Source organism: Parasteatoda tepidariorum, chromosome 1, assembly GCF_982258835.1.
Source record: "Parasteatoda tepidariorum strain Cologne lab strain chromosome 1, Ptep-v5.0, whole genome shotgun sequence".
Lineage (NCBI taxonomy): Eukaryota > Metazoa > Arthropoda > Arachnida > Araneae > Theridiidae > Parasteatoda > Parasteatoda tepidariorum.
In genome coordinates, this window is record NC_141755.1 from 90,211,906 (window position 1) to 90,232,660 (window position 20,755).

General features: G+C 29.9%; 1 protein-coding gene across 1 annotated transcript; it reads right to left on the reverse strand.

Moving 5' to 3' along the window:
• Window positions 1–1,645: 1,645 nt before the first annotated feature.
• Window positions 1,646–15,172, reverse strand: LOC107448724 (uncharacterized). The gene is made up of 6 exons (XM_043044158.3): window positions 14,785–15,172; window positions 10,966–11,027; window positions 8,530–8,637; window positions 5,279–5,314; window positions 4,003–4,029; window positions 1,646–1,769 (listed from the first exon to the last, which is right to left on the reverse strand). Exons 1-6 carry the CDS (start codon window positions 14,888–14,890, stop codon window positions 1,749–1,751), a joined length of 360 nt encoding a protein of 119 aa, XP_042900092.2. The 5' UTR covers window positions 14,891–15,172; the 3' UTR covers window positions 1,646–1,748.
• Window positions 15,173–20,755: the final 5,583 nt, after the last annotated feature.

The following is a 20,755-nucleotide window of genomic DNA, read 5'->3' on the forward strand; positions in this document are numbered from 1 at the left end:
AAGAAGGAAGTTCAATTACAATATCATTACTTAGTAACATAAAGGGATCTAACTTTAGCAGACAGAGAAAGAATATATTGTTCACTGGTTTCCTTTTTAAAAATCAATCGAATTTTCTTAGCTTTCTCTTTAATTTCAGTTATCTATCTTTTATTTCATTTCTCCTTAGTTTCTCTTTTTTTTTTTTAAATAAATTTCTTTTACATAATTTTAAAAATAACTCGCCACTTAAAACATTTGGTCATTTTGAAAAGGCATATATTCATTATGTAAACTGTTAAATATCGATTGAATAAGTCACAATCATTGATCAAATAAATTTTTTAAGCATTTCTCCAGATGCATTTATTTACAATTAAAAAAAAAATTCCTTAATATATAAAAAATTATATCGTTTATAAAAATTGAATTTAAAAAATATAGAGTTTAGTTATTTATTGTATATTTTAAGGAAAAAATTAAACTAAAAGTTGTAATTAAATAAATGTAATAAAATAAGTAAGGTTTTTTTTGTAATCTGTAACAGAGGTGGCACATAGAAAATCTGTTTTCATTAAGGTTGAAAATGCTACCTAGCATTATTTTTATTTTTGTATTATAGTGTTATGGCAAAATATTTCTCATTTCTGTGCCAAATTCATTAAAATTTTTCAGTTGTGTTTGATTATGCTAATTAATCTCGCTCAAGAAATATTTCAAACCAGTTTCATATAAAATACTGGGTGTCATTTTACAAATATACCTATGCTGGGATGGCCTGGTTGGTAGGGCGTTGGGCCCATGTTCAACAGGTCTTCAGTCTGATCCATGCCAGTGAAAGACTCCCTGAATAGTAAGTAAATGATGACTGCTGTATCAAATCTCTCAGATTACAAAATTCTCCAAATTTCCATAACAAATCATTATCTCTGGGGGTACTGAATTGAAGATTAATCGTTCTCTGGTTCAGGTCAAAATTACGATCTGTGGATGAATAAATGGTAAGATCTGTTTATGAATGGGTTCGTCCTCTGATATTGGTAAGTGGCATTAGAAACAACAACAAATATATCTGCATTATATATCTGGAAGCATTTTAACATTTAAAAAAAATTTAAATATTTTGAAATGTGCAATATTTTAACTAAAAATGTTTTCATTGGCACTTACAAAATATTTGTTTACAACAGCAATTGTTAAAAGATATTAGTCTAACATAAACAGGCTTAATCACCAACCTACTTACATACTCGCCAAGTATTGTTTAACGTTATTATCTATTATCATAGCTGGAGATTAGTTTGTTTAAATACAGAGATTTGGTATATCATATTTTCATGTACATTAATGATTCATCTCATAAATTTCCTAATTTTTAAATCTCATAGGTCTTATAAATTTATAAATATTTTATTCAGAAATGTGGTGTTTTCTGCATTCTAACCAATTACACTATCTTAATCCTTTTTTTATTATTATTACTTTATGTATCCTTAAATGTCCAAAAATTTTCGAAAAATTTTGTTCTAAAAGTTTTAATATTAAATCTATCTTAGTTTATTACTTTAACTGCTTAGGAATACATGATTTAATGTAGGAACTCTCTTTTAGAGATCATTTGAATTTTTTAGTCTCCTGCATACGAAAAAAAAAAAATTCATTGAAAATTTTTAATCAAGTTTTATTGACATTTCAACTAAATTAAATATTCAGTTTCAGGTTCATTTTCTTCTTGCACCTAAGACTCTTTTTCTTCCATCTGATATCGTCTACTTGGATTTGAAACATTTCTAAAATAAAATAATAAATATTTTTAAAATTGTCTTTATTTTGTAATTAATTATAAAATCTTATCATATCGTTTATTCTATTTTTATGAGTTTTCCAAAAGGCAATTGCCTTAGACAATTTAGTTTAGACTAAGTTTTTACGACAATCACCTTTGAAAATTTTAGTATGACATATTTTTTTAATACAGATTTTGTTCCTTAATTATAAAATAAATAATTATAATACTGCTTCGTTTTCCAAGTGGACTGAAAAGAAGAAAATAATTTTATTTCTTTAAAGCTAAAAATAAAAAGTGAGTGCGGCACTTCTGTGAGACTTGGATTTTCCGTGGTAACAAAAGTTTATTGCGAAATCGACGCATCTTACGTTTCTCCATTTAGATCCGACAGCAAAAAAAAACTTATTTTTTTATTTTGTTTGCTTCTATTTTCTTTTGTGTTTGTTCATACAGAGAAATAGTCCTAATTTTTGATCGGCGATAAAATGGCGAGAAATTTCGCTTGCAATATTGGCAACCAAAATTTTACAATCAGTCCTTTAATAAATGAATTTAATTTTCTTCATTCACACAAACACGCATCATATGGTTTATTTTGGCCCTCTTCTACTGTGTACCACAATGATATATATTTACAAGCAGAAAGTGCTTCAACTAAAAACTTGAACTTTAAAATTATTTTTAAAAAAATCGAGTTTGTTAATTATCTGTAAACAACATTTGATAAATTTAGTTATCTATTTTCCAAGTCTAAATTAGGTTGTTCACGTGTGTGATTTATCCAACAGCTACCGTATTACACCCTCCATCCCTTATGTACCAATCGGACGGGCTCAAGCATGTTTCTTCTTTTAATTTATTTATTTATTTTTTTTTTTTTGTACATAACCGCTGCAGAACAGCCGACCCAATTCTGAGTTTATTACTATCAATATTCAACTCCGTAACCTTGAACTCAATCCAGAAAACAGAACTCCTCGAAAACAAGCATTGGGACAAACTAACTTTCATTAAAGAGTTTTTGATGGAACTAACCCGCATTAGGGGTTGCTTCGAAATGAAAACCTCCAATGGTTAACCCAACGGCAAGGGGACCCATGATCCGTCTAACACTGAGCATATTTTATGTCATCTCTGAGGTCCATGCGAGCCGGGCGCAGTATTCGCAGCTAGGTTTGAACCTCCGTCCCCTCATTGAAAGGGGAGCGTTCTATCCCCTGAACCACAACGGCTCTTCTGAATTGTTTGACGATAAATAAAATACATGCTATAAAATAGAGCATTTCATTTTTATTTTTTATCTTGAATCGTCGTTGAAAGGACGACGCAATTTTTTTGGGTTTACGACTACCAATGCTCAACTCCGTAGCCTTGTAATTTTAAACCCAATCCAGAAGACAAGGGAACTCATGGATCAAGTAATGGGAGAAATTTTCCTTCGTGGAGGACTTTTTGATGGAACTAACCCTTATTTGCGTTACATGGAGAGGACGACCAGGAGAACCTCTCACGGTTAGCCTGACGGCAAAAGGACTCTTAACTCATGATCCGTCTACCAATGAGGATATTTTGCGCCCGCACTGTGGTTGGTGCAAGCCGTATGCGGATTTGTATCTACCGGTTATCGCTGGGATTCGAAACCGGTTCACCTCATTGGAAGGCGAACGCCTTGTAGCGATCAGAAAATGAGTGAAACTGAAGATGAAATTCAGAACGGAGCTTAAAGGAAATTTTTAACACTCTAGCTTTTCTTACAAATTTGAATGACGATGAATTGCTTGAACGATAATATTGTGCCAATGTATACTTGTAGCTGCCAGAAAGCTAACAAAACCATGCTTTAGTCGATCAAAACTTGTTTAGCCATTTATCTCAAAGTTCTAGTTAAAATTTGAGAGCTCTAGATGCTCTTGAGATAATCAGAATTATTATCAACGAAAAGTTCACTTTTTGTATAAAACTTGACAAATTCTGCTCGTATCGGTTAGGAAACGATTAACCTGCTTATCATCGAGAAGGAAATTCTTTTACAGATTTGAGAGTTCTGACTGGTCAGAAAGTGGTCAAAATTGTATTACAAGATTCGAACGCTACAGACACGAAAGCAAGTTGGAAAAAGCATAGTTAAAAAAATAGAATATGTAAATATCGCCTTTATTTTCACAACTTGAGAACTATGAAGAATTTTTATTAAGGAAATGAAAATTTTTCAAAAATAAAACATTTTAACTTACCTGCATTTCTTGAAATTTTGACTTTCCCTGCAAAAAAAAAGCAAATTTATTAATTAATTACATTTAAAATAGTTTAATTTCTGGGGTAACAATGATGCTGTTTTTTTTTTGTTGGAAATATTGAAAACATTTTTTGTTTGTTGTTATTTTTTTCTTTAACTTTGAAATTTGATTTGCTTTAAATGCTTCAAAATTTATTTTTAATTCCTCGCATTTCAGCTTTGAAACTATTTCTTCAGCGAAGACTTACTTTTTTTTTTTGTTTTGTTGAACAAAAATTAGTTTAGGATATTATACATGTGCCGAATTTTAAAACAATTTATTTGTTGAGTTATAAGTGTTTTGTAGAAGGAAATAAACTAATTGCTTAAAATTGAGGATTCAACTGAAAACGATAAACAAATCTCATAATAATTCTTGGAAAGAGCGAGAGAATATTTTCTATAAAGCGTGGATAAAATTCTCAAACGAATGTTTCAATATATCCTATTCTAGACGAATTTTATTCTCATTTCACAAACACGGCGTTTCGTAATCACCGCTCTTTATACATATTTTTTAAAACCTTTGTCAACAATGAAGTACAAAAACATGCAAACAGTAGAATTCTTCTTTAATAAATAAATATTAAAGCGAGGAAAAAGGTTGAACATTGACGACACCTGACAAATCCTTAACTAGAATAAAAACATTCAGCAAAACCTGTTTGTTTATGTTAGGAAATTGAAAAGAAATGGATAGGGGATTTTGAGAAACAACTTAAAATTTAATCCGGTATTCAAACTGGTTTTGATGATTTTAATTCAACTCAATTATTGTTCGATCTCTACTGCTCTGAGCTGGGATGACTCAATGATTAAGGCACTGAGCTATCATTGAGAAGTACTGGACTTCAAACCCTGTTCGTTGTTTGAAACTACCCCCTCCAGTTTTCGATTATAATTTTCCCTGAAAGTAAAGACGATTGGTGCGCAATGCTGTCCACATTGCCACTATCTTTTTATTGGTCAGAAAATTATTAACCATGACCCCTTGGCCCACTATGATCTGCTGCGAAAATGCTTCAACTATCGGTCTCATTTCGATAACGTTTTTGTTCTTTTTTCTTCTCTTAAATATCAATTTTGCTTCTCTTACTGTGTGCAATTTTTTCTTTAGTTTTAAAAACGTATTTTAAACTCTGTAATAATTAAAAGATAGTACAGTCAACAATTTTTCCATATCAAACATCTATTATTCAAAAATGAAATATTTTGCATGAAAATGATTCACTTACCTCGTCGCTAACACTACCCTTCATGCATTCAATACACTGAAAAAAGTAAGATGTGATTAATGCACTCCAAATGACTAAATGCGCGCAAAAAGTAAATTAATTGCATCAAGATTTTAAATCGTTCCACCGTACAATGACAGCATTATTGAACTCATAGTTTTCAGATTACAGAAGACTCCTTCCGCCATATTTTAACGGTCAAATTTCCGAAATCGTTGAAAAAAGGTTATAATTATTATTTATTTTTTTATTGTAATTTAATTTTTTTATTTATTTATCTTGTGTGTGTAGTTACGGAATCGATCTGCATGCTTAAGACCTACCCAAACCAATAAAATTGTATCTTAGGGCATGAAAAACTGAGTGTTAGATAAGAAATTCAGTTCCTTCCTTCGTATGCCTGTTAAGGCAGAGGGTTGCGATAGTTCTTGGTTTTCAGTGGCGCCATCTATGGCCAAGAATTCGACTTTTACCACACCCATACGTCCCACCTGTTTATAGGGTGGACCCATTCATACATCCATTCTACATTCATCCACAGATCGTAATTTTGACCTGAATCAGAGAACGATCAATCCCAAATCAGTTCCAGAGGTATTGATTTGTTATGGGGACTTGATGGACTTTGCGACTCGACAGATTTAACGTTCATCAGTCACCATTTACTTCACGGGGAATCTTCGGCCGGCGGGGTCCGAACCCATGAACTCTCGGACATGAGCCTAACGACCAGGCTATCCCGGCGTAAGAAGTTCAGTTATTTCATTTATTTATTGCACCTACTGTGCATAATGCGTTTTTAGGTAGGCGTATGCAAAATACAAGAGAAAACGGGGCGAAATTAAATGTCCTTTACCTCACCTTTTTCTTGCTCCTCGTTTCTTTCACGTAAAGTTTTCACTTTTACTCTATCATAATCTCAACTCTTATTATGAAATATTTAAGCAGTTTTTGACAAATGTTGAACTGGCATTTCGACGGTGATTACGGGAAATTTCTTCGTAAGAAATTCATTACTTAATAACCAATAGGGGAAAAAATTTCTTAACGAGGAAATTCAAAGAAATTTATCGCACTCTTTCTCAAATGTTTAGCGAAAGAAAGATTTGATAAAATTTTCTGGAACAATAAGATAGGTGCTAAAATTTTCCGAAGATATATTTTGGCAATATTTAATTATAAAAAAATGTCTAATAAGTACAAAAAAATACGTTAGATTACCGGAATTATATTTATACTAAAATATAAAATTCAAAAAAGTAGTTTAAAAATTTTTTTCATTCATATTTAAAATTGTATCTATAATTGGTTTCGTAAATTAACGAAATTTCAATGATGAATAACTGTTTCTCTTGGATCTAAATAACTACAATTAAGTCCATTAAATTGTTTGGAAATTTTTGTTTGAAGTTTGAAAGTGATTGTTTGAAGTGAATGCGTGTTAGGAAGATTATACCTTTAACGCAGAAAAAGACTTAGTGTTTCATGCTGTATTTCATGACCATAAATCATTAAAAAGCTAAATATAATATTTTTCATTTAATTTGACCTAAGTTAATACTAAATAATGAAGAAAGTATAAAAATAGGTTTGATAAAAATTCTGTCTCAAAGAGAGAGTAAGGGGATATTAAAAGAATTTTTATCAAACCCCTAAGCTAAGCGATTGATAATTTCTTAGAGAGGAATTAGACTAAATATCCTTGAACTATAAAATATAATATTTTTCATTTAATTTAACCTAAGTCAATACAAAATAATGAAAAAATTATGAAAATAGGTTTGGACTAAATATCCTTGAACTAAATATCCTTGAACTATAAAATATGTGTTAAAAATTTTCTAAATGCCATAGAATTTTATCACCTAGTAAAGAATAGTATTGAAATATCACTCGCTAATTAAGCTGAAAAAATAGTCAATTTAGAATTGAAATAAAATTTTAAAAAATTGTTTTAAATGTCATCTCGTATGCTACATCGATTTCTAAAGCTGTTAGGGTGTAAAAGATAGATTTTTAGAGAACTTTTGGCATAGCGTTTGCCTTACTTTAACCATTACACAAACCTTATTTTTTACCCCTTAAGGCTACAGCGATTTGTAACGAATTTCTCGCACATACGCTTTTAAGATCAAATAGCGTTAATGTTAGAGATAGGGGGAACCATAACCATATGCAAAATCTCTCTATTTCCGTAAATTGCTTCTTCAGAAGGTTTCAGTCTATGCTAAAATTATCTTCCAAGTTTTTCTCAACTTACAAGCTATTGTTTTTAAAAAAAGTTTGTACTCCAAGAAAGTTAAATTTAAAATCTGCATAATTAGAATTATGCAAAAATCTACACAATGTGTAAAAAAAGTTAAATAAATTAAATTGAAAATTTATGAAACAGTTATCGGGCCAGTATTAATTCATGGTAGTGAACGAACAAAGATGGAAACACGTTATTCACATTTCAAATTCACAAAAAAGTTAAAAAAAGAAGTTTTAGACGAATTCAAGAAAACTATTTGCAGTGAACGATTCGAAATAATTGTAAACTGGTGCATTTAATAAAACGAAATCATCATTCGATTAATGAATGGATCCTACAGGAAGAATGAACAAAAATATGAGTTTAGTAAATAAAAAATTAACTGAAAACCAATCAACTTAAGACCCAGGTGTCCCGTTGTGGACTGATCGTTAAGACATCACCGAAGTCAAGCATCACGGGCTGGGGTCAGCGTGCTGGTGGGTGACTACTTGGATTAGTCTGCGTAGGGACCGAGGGTGTGCGGTATGGGTCCTCGTTAAACTGTTCTACCGTAAAGTGCTCGACTTCGCGTGCAGGTCGTCGGGTTACCGATGCAGGGGTGCCATCCCCTTTGCAGAGGATCAAAATTGTGAAGGCATGTCTTCGGATCATACTCAGGGATGTTTCCCAAACCGTCGCCAATAGCCCACTGCGCAGCTCTAGTCCGACGTAAATGAACTACAACAACAAGACCCAGGGGACGATAAAAATAGAGATTTAAAAAAAAATAATTTGAAAAAAAATGTTCGAACTTATGAAAATTTCTTTCTAGAAATCTTAAGAGCAAGAAGGTTTGGAATAACATAGTTCAGCAAGACAAGGCCCACAGCAGGCTGCAGGTAAATAAAAGAAGGCATAAAAAAATTTTGTTTTTTGGAAATGTTATAGCAGTATTTTCTCAGTATATTCCCATAAAAATACTACTTTCTAAACTAGTATTAAAATTTCTACATACTGATGACATTTTTTCTTCATCTGTTTGTTCTGCACATATGAAGTTTATAATGTGTTCTGCTTTACAACCCTGCATTCCAGAGCAGCAGCTTTTAAGTTCTTCTTCATTCTAAAAAATATAATAAAAAAATGAATATTACACAGGGGAAACGCAAACGAAATCTGGTTTGGAGCAAATATTTGTTCGAAACTGTTATATATACACGAAATTAAATGCAAATATATATATATATATATATATTAAATACAAAAGATAAACCTATCTTTCTTTGGTTGCAAAACAAACATCTAATGTGTTATCAAATTTGCTCCACATATTTTGCTGATTCTTTATCAATGTGTTTGTGGAGAAAGACCTTTAGACAATGCCAACCTTCATCTATCAAAAGGTCCCTCTAGATTGAATTAAGTTAGCATGACTTATATACTAGTGAATTATTGTTTAATAACTGTAGTGGTAGTTACGCCACAATACTCCCCCACCAGAATTTCTCAGGGATAGAATTCGATGAACGGATTCCACTAGTTGCTATATTTGTGAAAGACCCGGAGAGTTGGATTAAGGTCACCGGGTTTTGAGCTTTAGCCATGAGATCTGTATTAAGTTCATGGCTGTGCGTTCGGATTCTCCTGTGTTGCTATTAGCAGTCGAGTGTGTGCAGGATCCCGTTGAGTGTAAATGAGACTGAGAAGCAACAGGGAGAGGATGATGATTGCACAGTCACAAATAGTAGGTCAACTATTCAATTTTGACCATACATCGAGGTAGTCGTGATCATATCGCGTCCGCAGGTCACCAATGTGGGGAAAGACCCTTAGACAATGACAACCTTCATCTATCAAAAGGAATCTCAAGATTGAATTAAGTTGGCATGATTTATGTACTAGTGAATTGATGTTTAATAATTGTAGTGGTAGTTACGCCACAGTGTTCTTTAAGTTTTTGAAGTTGTTTTGGCACCTGTGGTTCATGCATATAATCTTGTATACAATGGTAATCTTTGTAAATGTACACTGACGGGAAAAAAGTACCAACTCCAAGAAAAAATTATTGTAGAGTAATGAAATTTAAGCAATGCGTTTGTTTGAGTAACATATTTAATTGATTAAAATTTCAAGATCACAGGTTAATGCGATTAATAGTAAAACCATTTCATTTGTGAAATACCGGTACATTAATAACCGGTGTAACCACCAGAATTTTGAATGCAAGCATGCAAACGAGCATGCATTGTGTCATACAGATGACGTATGTCAATTTGTGGGACGAAGTTCCATGCCTGTTGCACTTGGTCAGTCAATACGAGGATAGTTAGTGCTGGTTGTGGATGGCGCTGAAGTTGTCGTCCAATGATGTCCCATACTACATGCTCGATTGGTGAATGATCAGATGAACTATCAGGCCAAGGCAACGTGCCGAAATTCTGTAAAGCATATTGAGTTACAACAGCAGTATGAAAGCTAGCGTTATCCTGTTGGAAAACCCTTGATTGTTGCTTATGAATGGCTACAAAACATAAGAATCACCAGGATGACGAACAAATTTGCAATGAAGGTGCGTGGAATAAGCATAAGAGTGCACCTGCTGTCATAGAAAATAGCTCCCCAGATCATAACTCCAGGCATAGGTCTAGGCAGGAGAAAGGTCGGTTGCAGGCGTACACCTGACCTTCTTCTAACCAATATAAAGTTATCACCAAAGCAGAACTGACTTTTATCAAAAAACACTATAGATCTCAACTCTATCCTTCAGTGAAAAAATGTAGAGCTCAATATTTTCGAAAGACGTCAGGAAAAAAGGGAGTTTTCCCACGGTGATAGAGGGTTTTTTTTACTTTAAATGATGCGCTCTTTGTTAGTTAAGACTTGATACCCATAGTCAGACAAAAATGAAAACATTTTAAAGAAGTATAGTTTTATGCCTGTAAGTTTCTTTGAATTCCTACTTAAATTTCGATGATAAAGTAATGTATAAAAATAAAGTATAGCCATTAATTTTATTCGCAATATTTAAAAAACAATATTAATTTTTTTCTGCCTCTCTCTTTTTTTAATATAATAAAAACGTAACTTAGGAAGACGATCAAAAAAATAATAAATTAAATAAAAGAACCACATTGCGCGAAAATGGGGTTGCCCGAGGAGTGAATAAAAGGCAGGCGCTATTGTTTATTGACGAAATTCGATTGCGGATAAGAGTGCTAAATGATGTCCGGTTTAGAAAGGAGCATCCCGGATTTCCTTTATATCTTTGATTCCACTTTCGTAAGCTAATATTGAGTTTGATTTATTAATGCTTTAGCTCTGTTTTAAAAATAAATGCTCTTTTAATGAGTGATTTAGTAGATTGAGTAATGAGTGATTTAGTAAAATTAAACGGAAAATTAGAAAATGTACAATGCATTAAAAAAAACAATAAAAATTGTAAAATACTCACTATTGCTCCAGTAAAATCCATTGCACCAATGCATTGAGCCGGTTTATTATCCTTATCACCGCCTTTAAAATATAATTTATTTTTTAATTTAAGGTTTTAAATAACTTTACACACAAAAATGAAAAATGTAAAAGCTTGATACATCACCAGAACATTTTATAATTCAGGTGTTCTATGGAGCACATATAGTGTAAAAAATTTTGATGTACCTTAAGGCCAAAAATCGTGCCAACTACATACTTAACAGCAAAGTGGTGCATTGAAGCGCCATACATAATTCTTTGATCTAGGTGTTTCGCTTAATTAAGAACAAAATTTGCACCCTGTTAAAGTGAAACACCAATTTTTTTAAATGCTACTTGATGTTAAGTACAGCATTTAAAAAATTATTAACTGCGAATTATTAATATAAAATCCAAACAAAAATTTTTTAAAAATGAAATCAGTTTGTTAATCAAACATACACACAGCAGAGAGAAAAAAATATGAATTAGATCTAGGCTTAGCAAAAAAGAAGCGGATAGAAATAAATTATTATATTAAATTATTTAATACTATTGGGTGCCTGCACTTCAAGAAGAAGACCTCCCATACCCACACATGTATCCTATGACGTCAGCGCCTGCTTATCTTTATCAGCAAAATGGCGTATTAAAGTTGAGCTGAGTTTCTTTACAAAAATTAGAATGTTAATTAAAGATACGTTAATTAAATACATGCAGAGCCGTATCACACATTGAATCAGTTGAAATATAATTCTTTCTCTTCTACTTCTTTTACTTAACTTAGATTCATTATTTGTTTGCGTATTTTATTGTAAACGTGATATATTTTTGTTTTGCGTACCTGGCAACTTTGATGCATAATTAGTTTGCTTATGTTCCACATGACTTCCACATGCCAGTCTTTGTTTCAAGTCTCTGTGTAAATATATAGTGAAAGAATTGAAATCTTTGAGAAAGAATCTTTGTGAAAGAATTTAGAATGTATTATTTAAGAGAATTGATGCTTGATTGGCTTGGCTTACTTGAAATATAATGGAAAGAACAGTTGCTAACGTAAACTAATGCCACGTTTCAACAACCAATCAGGATCGAGATAGCCACACTACGTCACTTGCAGGTATCCCATTGACAGATTTATGTAAATATTTTAAGGAAAATATAATTATCGTTATTTTACAACAAATACAACTATTATACAACTAAAAAGATACATGCCTTTTATAACATTTTATTTCCGTTTCAGTGGAATGTTCAGCAAAATAAAAACAAAACAATTTACTTTCTCATGATAAACGTAGGACAAAATTGACGAAAATAATTCATGACTGGTTTAAATGCTTATTTACTGTAACCTAGTGAGCTTAGTGTAACTTAATGAACTTAGTGTAAGCTTTCTCATTTATTGGAGATAAGATTAAACTACATCCTTTAAATGCTTATGAACACATGCTAACACACAATTTTTAGTGTTTTTTTATTACTGATTTCGGATAAGACCACAGCTTTTAGAGTGTAGAATGTTTTTAGGCATTCAACGGAAAATGATCTTTCAAGCTGAATTTTTCGTGTAGAATTCCAATTCAGTGTTTGAAGGTAATGTATTTTGCGAATAATAATATATTATTTTTGAATCGATAAACTTCGTCAGCTTCAAAACTTACCCAGAATATGTTCATAGGTCTTGTTAATGGGCGTCCGTTTTGAGAGCTCGAAATATGTCTATTTCTTCAACCTTAATTTTTGAAGCTAATAAAGTTTTTACATTGACAAATGTTTATCTTTCCGAGTCATGAATATAGTTTCAAGCCATGTGAGTCCGAGTCTTACGCAAACAAAGTGTTAATGTTATAGGTTCAAAAGGGTAGTCTCAAATATACTAATTAATTAGTGCTAACTATTAATTAAATTACAGATTCAGAGACAAAAAAGAACCTTTTTGTGAATAAACGCATCTTTTACTAGACGGATTTCAAAATGCGGGGAAGGGAGTAGCCGCAATTGGAAAAATATGATCCGTATAGTTTATGCAAGAGAATGGTCTAAAGTATGGCTTCTCAATATTGCTTTTTTTTAAAAACAATTTCGCTATATCTGAATTTTTTCTAACCGAATCAAAATATTTTTGCACTCACTCTATCTAAAGATATCTAAAGATAATTCCTTGTAAAAAATAATTTTTAATCATCAGTTGCCATTTTTTAATATTTTTATAATTATATTTCTTAATAATAGGTACACAGCAAGCAAAGTGATGTAAGCAAGGTACACAGTTGCTTACATCAGTTTAACGAATGCAATTTTAAATGAAAAAAATTCAAAATGTGAACGAAATCAATGGGATCGTTCCCGAGAAAACCTCGTAAACTTTTTAAGTGAATCGAAAAACTTTTACAAACAATTATAAAATAAATGGCAATTCCAAAGATAGTTCCATTCAAAAAATAATTTTTGGTTATTATTTACTATTTTTTATTAATTTACTTAACAAGAGTAGAAAATTATTTCAATAGTGATGGATGCAAGTTTTCACCATTTTAAGCTGCATAATTTTAAGTGCCAAAATACAAAATTTAAAAGGAAATCGATCGAATTGTTCAAGAAATTTTTCAAAATTTCATAGAGGCAGTATTTTTAAACTTTAATTTCTCAAAAAATAAATTTCGTACTTTATCTTGAAAATTACACATTTTAAGATGAAGTAAAAATTAGTTAATTCAGGAATTTCAACCATTATTAAACAAAAAATACTTATTTAAAGTTATTTTTACATGAAATTATTTTTGGGGAGACTTTTTTAACTACGTGCAGAAAATTCTAAATATTAAAGCACTCCATTAAGGATACGAAACGTGGCAAAACACACTAAGAGTCTCCAAAACTTTCGAATACTCTCCTGACCTGACTTAGTTATAGCTATATTAACTGTAATATAGCTATAACTATGTTACTATTTAATTAATGAACGAATTAATAATGTAATTGCGAGCATATTTTCCAGTTGCTGCAACACCCCATGTCTTAGCATAAAAATATTAAAGCAATCAAAATTAAAGTGGAAAGCATGTTTTAGTGACTGATTCTATAAATGAAATAACATTTAGCACAAATTAGAATAGTTAAGGCCATTCCGTTGAGTCATTAAAATTTTCCTTAGTTTGAATTTCATCATTAGAACTAAAGTTGTTGGTGGTGGAATATTCCTGCCCATATTACACAGTTGATAATTTTTTATGATTCGTAGTTTTAAATCACAAAAGCATCATTGCATAATACTGAATGTCTCTCAAAAGACGTATATATATATATATATATATATATATATATATATATATATATATATATATATATATATATATATATATATATATAATTATATATATATATATATATATATATATATACATATATATAATTACATATATACATATAATTACATATATATATATATTATATATATATATATATATATATATATATATATATATATATATATATATATATATATATATATATATATATATATATATATATATATATATATATATATATATATATATATATATATACCTTCCTATCTCCCTATAAAAAAACCAACCGAGTATGGATCTGATAATTTTGTTTAAATCTTTTATCAGCTACTAAATTTAAAGAAAACTTTATTCTATAAAAAATTGATTAAGCAATCTATTATTTAATTTAAAATTCTGAAATAATAAATAAAAATCAAAAGAGAATTTTCCTGAGAATTTTAATTTTCAGTTTTAAGGAAATAATGAATTTGATTAAATTATAAATTGGTTTACGTTAAACTTACATAGCAAAGTTTTCGCCATCCGCATTTCTTCAGGACTTGGTGGATCAGCTGATGCAAATCCAGTAGCAAAAATCAAACAAAGAGCTGAGACGAGAAATACAGACATTTTGGATAGAGCGAGCTGATTTGAAAATGAAGAGTTTACTGAGTGAATAGTTATTTAAAATTTTATATTGCTTTATATAGTGCATATAACAGGAAAATTGTTATTAATGGATTTGAGTTTGTAATGGAATTTTTATATCTCGCGATTAGAATTACTGTTGGCTAGCACATAATACTCATTGCATGGATTAGTTACAAAAAAATAGCATGATTCCTTTTATTAAATATTTGCAGTTTGATGTCCGTAGCGTGACAATTAACAATGAGCAATCCGTATTAAACTGACAATAGTTGATACATTTTCTCTTTTTTCAGATTTAAAAAATAAATTATTAGTCCTAAGATAAAAGTATATTATTTGATATATCAGTTTTGTGATTTCCCGGAATGTTGCGAAAGTCCTTTCACTTTAAAAAATATGTATATTTCCTTATGCTTAAAAGAGATTTCCAAAAATATACAAAACAGATCACTAGTTTTATTTTTTATCAGTTTTTATTATCATTATATTTGCATACTTCCGCCACGAAGGTATTCAAAATAGCTGCTGTTTTTCAGCTATTCTTCTACAAAATTATATTTTTCGTCCAATTCGGGAAATGAAGTAAAAATTGGAAACATATTTATAATAAAGGCTAATATTTATTTTATTTATTTATTTTTTATTTGTATTTTTTCTTACTTCTTTTTTTAAAAAATACCAAATTTAGATGAACTGGAATTTATTATCAGGTTTCTGAAATCAGATGTTTTTGTCCTAAAAAATCTCAAACTCATGAGGGAAACTTTCTACTGTTTCGGTATAATCATATTTATAAAATTTTTCTTTTTACTTTCACTTTATTCTTACAAATTCCTGCATATGAAATACCAAATTTCGATAAACTGGAAATTTATGGTCAGGTTTTTAAATTAGGATATTTTTACCTTATTAAGTTCACTATTCTTGAGAGGAAGTTATTGTCTCTTAATTGAAAAAACTTTCGTGTTTCGAATGTTTTTTTTTTTTTTTCAGTTTTCTTTTTCTCTTTTGCTGCAATACTTTAAAGTTCTTTTTTGCTTTTGCTTTACTTTCAAAAATTCAGACATAAAATCCAAAATTTAAATATAACTAAACTATATTGTCAGGCTTTAAAAATACGATTTTAGTGCTCTGACAATATCCTTTAGAGAATTTTATTTGTAAAAAAATCCACTTAGACTAAAAAATAATCAAATAAAACAAATGGAAATCATTGTTTTTGAAATTAAAATTAAGAAGATCTGCTTCGAAACGTGAGTGCCATTTCCTGCGTTTCACACATATGTTAGTTTCTTATGGTTATTTTCTTCGATTTTTTTATCAAAAAATTTTTAAAAAAATATTGTTTTCTCTATAACTTTTAACAAAGAATTAACAGGCATAAACGAAAGTTTATAAAACCAAAAATTTCAAACTATACTCATGGTAATGCTTAATTGAAAATGCATCCAAATAATCAAATTAGTACTTCTTATTTTTTAGGAAAATAATAAAAATCATAAACATTCTCTGTTCTGATTTTCGAAAAACTCAAACTAATATCCGAATTCCTTATTATACATAACCATTCTTTTATCCGAATTATATATGAAACTGAAAAACATAATTTGATAAATTAACTTAGAGATGTTAAAGAAAAGAAAATACAATAAATCAAAGCTAAAACTTAATAAAAAGAGATTTTTGAAGTAGCTTAAACAGAAAAATAATTTTTGTTAGACCTGTACTAAATACGTTGGGTAAAAGGGGAATTTTTGTGAGTATTAACGATTATTACAAAAATGACGCATGAGAAATTTTTCATTTTAAGTAAGACAAAAATAAAATTATTTTATTCCTTATTATACATAACCATTCTTTTATCCGAATTATATATGAAACTGAGAAACATAATTTGATAAACTAATTTAGAGATATTAAAGAAAGAAAAGTCCAATAAAACAAAGCTAAAACTTAAAAAAAAAGGTTTTTCAAGTAGTCTAAACAGAAAAAAAATTTTTAATGTTCGACCTAAACTAAATACGTTGGGTAAAAGGGAAATTGTTTGTGAGTATTAGCGTTTATTACAAAAATGACGCAAGAAAAATTTTTCATTTTAAGTAAGAAAAAAATGAAATTATTTTATCTTTCTCCGCCTACTTGAATAAACGTAGTTTTTCAAAAAAGAGTTATTTCATTTCATTGTTAATATTTATTTCATAATATCCGTTCTTTGTAGGGGATGAAATAAGTCATGAATATAATATTAATCGCATTGAATAACACAATGCCCAACTGAAAAGTAACTGATACCAAAAAAATTTTAAAATATTTTTTTTCGAATTTAAGTTCTTATTTTTACATATTTATTATTCTTTTTATTGAAGTATAGTGGGCTTCGTTGACGCAGGGAACGTCCACACTGTAATTACAGTATACACCTCTATATATACCTGTACACTTTTAGCCGTACAAATAAAGTAGGGTAATATTTATTTCAAAAATATTACCCTACTGACGGTGCCAGTATTTTTTTACGGTGATATTTTTCTGAACTCAGAATCTGATACACTGTAATTTTTACAGTAATATTTACTGTAAAATTACTGAGTTTCTGTAATTAAAATAAATATTACTGTAAAAAATTTAAAAATTTCGTTATCAGATTTTACAGTAAAATGAATTTTACAAATGTTCACTCTGAGTGCCAAAATTTTTTTACCGTAGTTTGATCCGCAATTTTTTACAGTGCAGATTATGCAGAATTCAAATGTGAAACAAAAATCGATTATTTTAAATTTCGATTAATTATATTACATCAGATAAAGAAAAATAATTAATAAAGCTAATTAAAAAAAATTATAAAAAATTAATTCACTTTTTAAATTGTTAACTTCAAACTCAAAGTTGGATTTTTAATGTAACTTAACTACTCTGTCAAAAATAGTTTCTATTTTACAGAAATAGTGTCTTGCAACGCGACTGCTAGCAAGTGATATAAAATTTACAGCAAAGTTGCTGTTTTGAGCAATGCAGAAACTTACGGGAATTTTACAAAATACATAGACTAATACAACAAACTGTTGTTTATATCACGATATCTTGTTTCTGGCAGTGCTGTGAATATAACAGCACATCCCTGTCAATTCATACGTTAATGTTTCTGACAGTGTTGTGCACTGTCCTTAACAGTAAATTGTGGAATTTGCATCAGTCTATTGAAGCTGGATATCTGTGTAATCTCGGTGTTTGGTGCGAAGCGCCACTAACCGTTACATCTTTACTGAGTTAACATATAAGTATAAATCATCATTAAAGTGATATGCTAGCAGTCTACTGAAGTATTTACAGCATTGTTCAAAATAGGAACTTTGTAAATTTTAGCTGGTAGCAAGTTTTGCAGTAAAATACAAGGGATTTATTTTGCTGTAAAAGCCGACCAGGTGGCCGAGTGGTTAGCTTGCCTGACTGCGGAGCCGATGGTTGCGAGTTCGAATCCCGCTCAGGGCGTGGATGTTTCTTTCTCTCTGTGTTCTATGTCCTTTCTCCTTCGTGTGATTGTGTGAATGTGACCCGCCCTATAAACGGGTTTGTGGTTGTGTGACGTGGGCTTCGCCACAGGTGTCCACTGGGTAACGAGAGGAGAGTAGCAGTTCTGGCACTCCTGGTCAATGGAACAATACATCCCAAGGGCCCACCATTAAAAAAAATTGCTGTAAAATACAAGGGATGATATTTACACGCATAAATACTACTTATAATCTATAAATCTATCGCATAAAATTTTTCAAAATAGATTACTTGACATATAAAAATTTATAAAAAATCGCCCGGCGTTTAAAAAAAATTTTACGAAATATTTTTACTGTCAATTTTTTATTGTCACTGTTTCACTTTCAAGTTAATCTCCATTTCTAATGAACTTGCACTTTTATAATCGGTTGCCATAGTAACTCGACGTAAGGAAAATTATGAAGGGGAAGCTACTTTGATAATCGAAGATTGAAATAACGCTTTCTCGGTAACAGGAATATGAAAAGCCACTTTTTCTAAAAAGCTAAGTATCGAGCAATCAAAATCTTTTATTTTTTTCTTTCGAAGTGCCAGATTAATTGTTTCCGTTATTAAAATTTTCAAAAATTTTTCATTCAATTCTATTTTAATTTTATATCAGAAGTAGGAGAACATTTGTTAATTTAGTATTAAAAAAGTCTTTTTGCAGTATTCTTATTTTGGTTTTTATTATTTAACGGTTATTACATTCTATTTTAAATAAACTTACAATTTTACAAAATGCTGAAATTTTTGTTGAATTTTTTTAAGTTGTTCTCGAAGCATATATTTTTGAATAAATAGGTGTAAAAAATTTCAATTTTTTATTGCTAACACAAAACTTTTTTGCTTTTCGGTAAAGCATATTAACCCCATAAAAGCCTATTTAATGCACATAGTTTATAAAAACAAATGTTTAATTTCAATTTTTTTTCCTTATTAATTTTCTATCATTTCATTTATATTATTGCGTTTCATTATTCATTCAGATTTACATTATTACGCTTCATTATTTTAAATTTTTAATAATATATGCAAAAAAAATCATTGAAATTAGCGTTAATTCTATTATTCATTATATTTGCTATTTATTATATTAAGCATTTCCCTAAATCCTCCAAGTTCCCTTAGCAAATCAATACCTTTGGTGGTACCGACTTGGAGATTGATCGTTCTCTGGTCATAGTTACGATCTGTGGATGAATGAATGGGGTATGAATATGTCCAACCTTTAAAAAAGGCAGTGACGTATGTGTGTGTCTGAAGATGTATACTTGGCCATAGATGGCGCCACTGAAAAACAAGAAACGCAGCTTCTGTCTCAAACTCGTTTCATTTCACCAACCAGGCTTGCTCGTTAGCAAGTAGCATTAGAAACAACAACAACATATAAAAGCACTGCATATGGAAAATAGCTTGTATCATTTAAAAATGCCACTTTCACCCACTAAACTATTTGCTTGAGTAACGAGACATTACCATTAAAAAATAAATTTATATTTTTGAAACAAATAACGATGACAAATATCTTCTATTATCATTGAGAATCGAAGATGATGGAACATATATTTAACACTTCATGCATATTCTCTTAAAATACAAATTATAAAGAATAGAGTTTAAGCTAGGAACCTTACAATTAGAGTATAGCAAAAAAAAAAAAACGATGGAAGAACCATTATGACTTATAATCAATAAAATAAGTGAGTGTAAGCAAAATAGGAAATACAGCTCGTTTTTAATTTATTCGCATTATTTGTTTCTGCAAAGAAATTTAATAATTTTTAAAGTTTTAATTAACTCATCGTAAATATAAATACTGTATTCTACGCAATTAATATTAAAAAATTGTAGATAAAAATAAAAACTCACTTAACTTTTTCTTGGACAATTAATAAATCTAGTCTTCTGAACTACATTGTTTTTAAAAGCACTAATCCAATAACAGATTTATTTAAGTTTACCAGCTTCATAAATATCAAATTTTTGTTTCAAAACCAGTGAATTTCATCAGCTTCAACAGAATTCAATTGATTTTTAATCCTAACCGCTACCAAAATATAAAACTAAATTAATATTATATAAAAAAAACACAAGCTAATCATGTCGAATGTTCTAAGACCAACTGAAAATGGCTGCAAGCGATTTCAGTTGATAGTAAACGTTTTGATTGGTTATCTGGCACACGTAACTAAAAACAACCGATTTCGTAGAAAATAGCGATTTCATTTATCGTTACAGCACTAATGCTGTAAAAATACATCAAAAGTTGCTGCAAAATTTACATCAATTCCTTACAGTGTAATAAATTTT

Bases quoted from the DNA above. Each gene is read 5' to 3' on its own strand.
- LOC107448724 (XM_043044158.3), bottom strand. From the start codon at position 14,890: ATGTCTGTATTTCTCGTCTCAGCTCTTTGTTTGATTTTTGCTACTGGA. The intron at 11,028-14,784 runs GTAAGTTTAACG...TATATTTTAAAG, and splicing joins GATGGCGAAAACTTTGCTAT to GCGGTGATAAGGATAATAAA. The intron at 4,030-5,278 runs GTAAGTGAATCA...TTTTTTTTGCAG, and splicing joins AGGGTAGTGTTAGCGACGAG to GGAAAGTCAAAATTTCAAGA.